We start from the raw sequence: 6,888 nt of genomic DNA, 5'->3' as shown, positions 1-6,888 counted from the left end.
GTGACGATAGTCCTGGGAAGATTTATTTCATCTCTCCTTCCCCTCCCCGTCCCCCCCGCATCTGTCGGGGCGATTAGCATTGTTGGTTTTGTGTTGCTTCCTGAAATTGGGGGCAGGGAAATTCCCTTACACAACAGAACAGACCCGCGACTTCTGAAAGGGCTGGACCCTGACCGGAGAGGCAGGAAATCACTAACTCCCGGCGACTACTTCCAGGAGTTCTGTGGAACAGCTGGATTATTTGAGCATCTGGCTGCTTCAGAGCATTAATCTTTCGACTGGCGGCAGAGGAGCCCTGGCCTCCCAAGCAACTTCCCTCTCGCCCAGACACACGCTCCCCCTCCGTCTCTCCCCGCCCCTCCGTCAGCAGCCTCCGCGTTGTCCCCGCACACGCGCAGCCCCGCGCCGGGCCAAGCCCTGGACCCGCCGAAGGCCCGAGTCTGATGGGACCAGGGGCCCGCCACCAGACCCTGCAAGCGGGGATTGGTTCCCGCGACACGCCCCCGGCCCCAGGCTGCCCAATGGGAGGACGGGGATTCAGAGGCGCCCCATATAATGGGCTCCAAAGGGCTGGGCGCAGGGAGGTGACTGAGCAGAGCCGGGGGGACTCGCAGCAGCATGAGGCTGATGAGTGGCTGCGGCCGCAGGGGGCGCCGCCTCCTCCTCCTTCTCCTCCTTCTGCTGCTGGGCGAGGCAAGGGCAGGGCAGGGGTCGGAGCTGCGGCGCCTCGTGGCGGGGCGCTGCGGGGGAAGAGCCGCAGGGCGCCCGCTGACTTGGTCTGTCTGTCTGCCCGCAGGTGAGTGGCCAGCTGCCGTCGTGCCCCCCGCAGTGCGGCGGCCTCCCGTGCCCGGCCGAGCCGCCCACCTGCGCCCCGGGAGTGCCCGCCCTGCTGGACGGCTGCGGCTGCTGCCTGGTGTGCGCCCGACAGCGCGGGGAGAGCTGCTCCGAGCGCCAGCCCTGCGACCGGGGCAGCGGCCTCTACTGCGACCGCAGCCCCGGGACCGGCCGGGGCATTTGCATGGGTGAGTGAGGCGGCGGGGGGCAGGCGCTAGCTGCCACGGGGCCCCCTTGGGCATCGCAGCTGGAGCTGCTGCCACCTGCAGCCGCTGCGACGCCGGGCAGGGCTCGGCTGGGGGCTTCGGGGCTGGGAGCGCGCCAGGCACATCGGCTGGACTCTGCCCCGGGGTACTTCATGGGAGCAGAGCCCGGCGCTTTCCCGACCCCACGCGCAAATGAGGGGCGGCGGAGATGGGCTTGGGGCCCCTAATGTGGAGCTCCTCACCGGGGGAGAAGCCCTGGGAAAATCTCTGCCCTGGCTTTCCATGTTTGCTTCCCCCCTCCAGGGAAAACTCTTCCTTCCTCCACCCCATGTATCTTTCTGCGACCTACCTTCCTGTATGCTGGCCATGTGAGCTGCCATGGCGCTGACAGTGCCTGCCTCAGGTCACAGCTTGGACATCTCTTCCCCTCCCTGGCATCGCAGGCATTTCACCGAGAAAGCATTGGGGCAGCAGGTGTGGCAGACAAAGTGAGCGCCCCTAATGTGCAAGCCCGGAGAAATCTCTTGCTTCAGAACCGCAGCATCTCATACCATCCTTGTGTTCTCTAGATCAGGGAGCATTGCTGTTGTTTCAGTGGAGCAAACAACGACTGCCTGTGTGTAGCCTGTCACAAAACTCTTTCCTTTTCCCTTTCTATACTAGTACTGGAAGGAGACAACTGTGTGTTTGATGGGGTTATTTATCAGAGTGGAGAGACATTCCAGCCCAGCTGTAAATACCAGTGTACCTGCAGAGATGGACAGATCGGGTGTGTGCCTCGCTGTAACCTTGATCTCCTGCTCCCTGGACCTGATTGCCCTTACCCAAGGAAAACTGAAGTCCCTGGAGAGTGCTGTGAGAAGTGGACTTGTGAACCTAAAGAGGAAGTGGCTTTGGGCAGTTTTGCTATGGCTGGTGAGCTATTAAGACTAACTAGTGAGGTCAAACTAGTTCTGTAATGACTGTGTATTGGAAATGCCCATTTGGTTATCAGAACTAGAACTCCGCTTCCAGTTCATTAAAGCCATTCAGAGTCACTAGTGATTATACAGAAAATAGGAAGAAAAGTGGAGCAGCAAAAGGTGCTTAAAACACCCCTGAAGGAAACAGATTCACAGCCATTTTTTAACTGTAATTAGCCTCTTAAAACAAAACCGGGGCCAAATCCTGGAAATACTCCTATCCTGGAACAACAATGCCTATCACTAGTCCTGTAATCACTACACCTACTGGTGTGTGCAGAGGTGGGGCCTGGCCTCAGAACTGATTTTATAATGACGGTGCTTAAGGGCCAGCCAAGAAGGGACCTCACTGTGCAAAAAGTAGCAAAAGATACCTGCTCTGAAGAGCTTATATCTAAATAGATAAGGTAGAAACAGGATGGAGCAAAGAGTAGACACAAGCAGAGACACTGGACAGCTGTCTCTCTGAAGTCTTCTCCCAAGGCCAGGTGGAGGGAAACAGGAGGGGGAACCAACTATCTGGATCCTAGTGCCCCCATATGTACAGTCTTGCTGGTTTCTCCACATGACATGGCCAGGTCTACATGGACAGAGAAAATCGATGCAAAATACACAACTCCAACTGTGTGAATTTTGTAGCTGGAGTCGATGTACCTTGCACCAATTTTCTGGGGCAGCCCCACAGTGGGAGGTGACAGGAGAAAGGTTCCATCAACTTTCCTTACTCCTTGCAGAAGCGAGAAGTACCAGTGCTGATGGGGGCACCCTCAGCATTTGATTTCAAACCCTCCAGGATTGATCACCAGAGCGTCAATCATCCAACAAGTGGAGACATGGCCTAAGTAACATCATATACCCACGGAAGTCACCGTGTTTATACTAGATGTTCATCCTGAAACTCCTGTCTGTTGCCAGTGGTAACAGTGGTGGAAGATCTAGTGTAGACATGGTGATTAAAATGGTACCAATTTCCAGCCCCTGTGTATGTTTGAGGTCCCACAGCTACAGCTGTTACCAGATTAGTGTAAACTACCAGTGTAGTTGCAGACGCTCAATGGGCCTGAAAGAACCGTCCCATTCCAAACACTCTGGCTAGGTCTACACTTCAATGTTAAATTGGGACAAGAAATGCAATATTCGTTATGCAAATTGAATCTCTTTTTCCGATTTTGCTTTTCTGAAATCTGGCACGTTACATGGCACCACATTTTGGAAAAAAGTGCTCTTTCAACACATCCCTTTTTCCTTGTAGAACGAGGTTTATAGGGATGGTGAAAGAGTGTCTGCTTTTTTAAAAAAAAAAAATCGAAAAAGCAGATCATTCTGATATCCCAGAAAAGCAATGTAGGCTAGACATAGCCTCTCGTTCATCCTGTCACTTGATCTGGCAGTGAAACTGGAGAAGTCTTCAGCTCAGTTCTTGGGGAACCTGGGGAGCAATTTTCAGAAAAACCAAGTATTAGCTGGATTTTTTTAAAGCAGCAGCCATGTAATTCCACCCCCTCCTTTCTGGAATTATGAATGATTTTCCTTTTAAACTTTACAATGAACTCATATGTTTAAGTAATGTGAGCCTGTAAATCTAGCGGTATAAGGTGGGAATTGGGGCCACTACACACCGCTTTTCAGTGTGGCCTTGATCCAATCGCTTAACACTGTTGAACATCCTTTCACCCATTTAAAAAAGAAAACCATATTTACTGATTCTGGCCAGACCGGAATGTGGAGCTCTAATTACAGTTTAGAACATGCTTTGATGAAAGGTACCACACAATGTAAGTACAAAATATTGCCCTCATCCTACAAATCCTCACCATTGGATGTTTTTTGTGAGTGGCAGGTTGATGTGTGGACATTGGCAACTCTGGTCTAGGCTTCCCTTTCCCCCACCTTCCCTTTTGCTTGTGGAGATATTACTTAGAAGATCTCCAGGGTTTTTTGGAGCCTTACTTTGCAAGAGGATAGTGGAAGTGCTTCTAGCAAGTGTTGTATCAGTGATGCAGCCAATAGGTTTCTCCTGGGAACCAAGCCCTCTTGATTGGTTCAGGAAGTGGGTGTTCGAAGGTCACTTTGAGTCTTTCCTTTGGTAAAAGAATGTTATCCTTTACCAAGTAACCATAAAGCTGGAAATACTTGTTTTACAGCTTAACATATGCTCTGATGGTAGTACTGTGTCTTAACAATGATCGGTCTTACCTAGTACTTTGACTGACATCACTCTTTAATAATTGACAAGATTGCTTTATTCTCCTAGCCATAAAATCATCTAACTTACTTTCACTGTTTACTACAGTTTAATAAAACATAAGGCTTGTCTTGAAATTATATCTCAGACCTAAATTTTTGGTGACTAATCTGACAAAGAATAACATGAAACTCTTGTAAGTCACATGTGACTTACAAATCAGCAATGAAATAATAATCACAGCTAGCAGGGATGGGAAAGCTATCAGAGTGGACATGGAGAATGAAGTATTCTTCCCTGCAGTTTAGGGTTGGGATGCATGGGAAGGGCTTATGTACAGAAATGTATGTTCCTGACTGCACTAAGCAGTACCCATTTGGCAGCATCAGAGGCCTCCAGTGAGCACCTCTGAAACATCTAAATGACAAATCTCTAGTACTAAAAAGCACTCCAATAATCAGCTTTAAAGTTACTAAGTCTATTTCAAAGTCATAGGTTTACAGACTGTCACTTAATTAAAAAAAGTGTTAGCTATTTAATGAAGTGGGTGGAGTTGTAATGGACTCTTACAGGAAGCAAAGACACTTCTTGTAATGGAGTATTCGGGGGTTTTATTTCCAGCATTTAGAAAAGAAGCAACTCTTGGCATTGATGTCTCTGACTCAAGTTCGAACTGTATTGAGCAGACAACAGAGTGGAGCGCGTGTTCCAAAAGCTGTGGAATGGGCTTTTCCACCCGCATTACAAACAGGAATCATCAGTGTGAGATGGTGAAACAGACACGACTCTGCATGGTGCGACCTTGTGAGAGTGAACAGCTAACTGATAAGGTATGGTCCCAAGCACTTGCTAGAGTGAGTTCTTTATTACCCTAACTTCTCCTCCTTTTTCAAATACAAAATATTTCAAGTGCATTAAACAGACCCTCAAGCAACAGTTTGCTTAGCCCTATCCATTGCAGAAGTTTTACCTGTTAACAGTGTTCTGGTAGCTGTATGTTTTGTAAGATTTATTGTGGCTAATACCTGAGTTTACTGTTTTGGTTTCTAAACATCCTGGTGTGACTTCAGTAGTGTTACACGAGGGTTTAATTTGGACAAGGGGTTTGGATTTTTCTTAGTTGTCAACAATGGGCCTTACCACAGAATAAGTAGAGATTGACTTGTGCAGTACACTAATTCAAGGGGATGGGCCACATCTCTCATAGATGAGAATGGCAATTAGTGGTGGATTAGCCACTGGACCAATGAGGCCCATGCCATGGCGTTCTGGAAAAATGGGCACCCCTACTGCATCTGTCCAGTGCTGCTGCCAGATAGTGGGGCAAGCCCCCATGACCTGACCCATTCCCTGGCAGGAGCAAGTTGGAAAGGAGAGAAGGACTGCAGCTGGAAGGGATGGGGATGGCTCCTATTTGCTCTGGCACAGGGCCCTATAAAACTCTAATCCACCTCTGATAGTAATATCTCCACTGAAATAACTGGAGTCTTACTGCTGTAGCACCAGTGACGAGACCAGAAACAGGCCCAAGGCTTCTAAAACCCTGCATGTTTCTAACTTTCTTCTGTTTTTCAGTCAGTTGTTAGTATACTCAACTGCCTGTCTGACATACATTTAATGACCCTTCATATTTTCTTTAGAAGGGGAAAAAGTGTGTCCGAACAAAGAAGTCACTGAAAGCTGTTCACTTCGAGTACAAGAACTGCACCAGTATCCAGGCATATAAACCCCGCTACTGTGGGCTTTGCATTGATGGAAGATGCTGCACTCCACACAACACGAAGACAATTCAGGTTGAGTTCCAGTGTCCCCAAAGCAAAGTCCTCAAAAAGCCAATGATGCTGATCACTACCTGTGTCTGTCATAACAACTGTCCTCAGGACAATATTTTCTTCCAGCTGTTAGAGCCCATGTTCAGTGAAGTAAAAACATAAAACACTTAAACCAGGTTACTTTTTTAAAAAATTTAAAATGTAGGAATAGTTTCTATGATACTTAACCCATGATGAGATGAGTGTAATATAGAATAGATATATATGTAATATCCCGCCTCTTTCTAAACTCATATAATTTCCTCCTACATTCACATAACACATGTTATGCATTAGGGGAGGAAAAATATTATTTCCCTAACTTGAGAGAAAGTTCAGTTTCATGGAATTTAGTTTCATCTTTTGTAAAGACGAGTAAGCGAATGACCAATTTCTCTCCTTGGGAAAATTTGGTGTTGACCTCAGTGGCAACAGGACAAGTGCCTTTTATCATGCATTTATTAAAAAATCCTCTTCCTGTTCATGCAAAGCATCCATGGTCTTGACCTCTCAATTTGCATTATGTACTAGCCCTGTTTCTACATAACATTTAATTGCAATAAGAACTATTTTTTTTTTATTAAAAAGCACATAGTATTTTTGATGCCATGTGCAGAGAAAGGGTGGCTTAGCTAACTCTTTTTACTGAGGCTCAAGTGCAACATCTAGCTCCAAGAATGCTAGAAAATAGGTATGACACACACAAGATAGATGAGAGACTTCAGTAATCTGCAGATACTTAAAGGCTTCACAAGCTGCCCAGTCCAAATCCTACTGAAGTTGACCATGTAATAGTACTTAGCTCTCACAGTACCCTTCAAGGAGGGTCAGTATTCTACCTGTATCTTTACAGATGGGGAAACTGACGCATGGGGCAGTGAAGTGACTTG

At 47.6% G+C, this 6,888-nt stretch overlaps 1 protein-coding gene across 2 annotated transcripts; it reads left to right on the top strand.

Annotated features, from left to right (window-relative positions):
* The first annotated feature begins 256 nt into the window (after positions 1-256).
* Positions 257-6,576, top strand: CCN3 (cellular communication network factor 3). 2 transcript variants are annotated; one of them, XM_006130775.5, is made up of 5 exons: positions 277-693; positions 797-1,022; positions 1,704-1,955; positions 4,809-5,017; positions 5,828-6,576. In XM_006130775.5, exons 1-5 carry the CDS (start codon positions 619-621, stop codon positions 6,119-6,121), a joined length of 1,056 nt encoding a protein of 351 aa, XP_006130837.3. In that variant the 5' UTR covers positions 277-618; the 3' UTR covers positions 6,122-6,576. The 2 variants fall into 2 exon arrangements, with proteins under 2 accessions (XP_075776301.2, XP_006130837.3); XM_075920186.2 differs by lacking the exon at positions 797-1,022 and having other exon boundaries at positions 257-796.
* Positions 6,577-6,888: the final 312 nt, after the last annotated feature.

This window comes from Pelodiscus sinensis, chromosome 2 (assembly GCF_052426305.1).
Source record: "Pelodiscus sinensis isolate ZL-2025 chromosome 2, ASM5242630v1, whole genome shotgun sequence".
Taxonomy (NCBI): domain Eukaryota; kingdom Metazoa; phylum Chordata; order Testudines; family Trionychidae; genus Pelodiscus; species Pelodiscus sinensis.
This window is presented reverse-complemented; position numbering and strand designations above follow the sequence as displayed.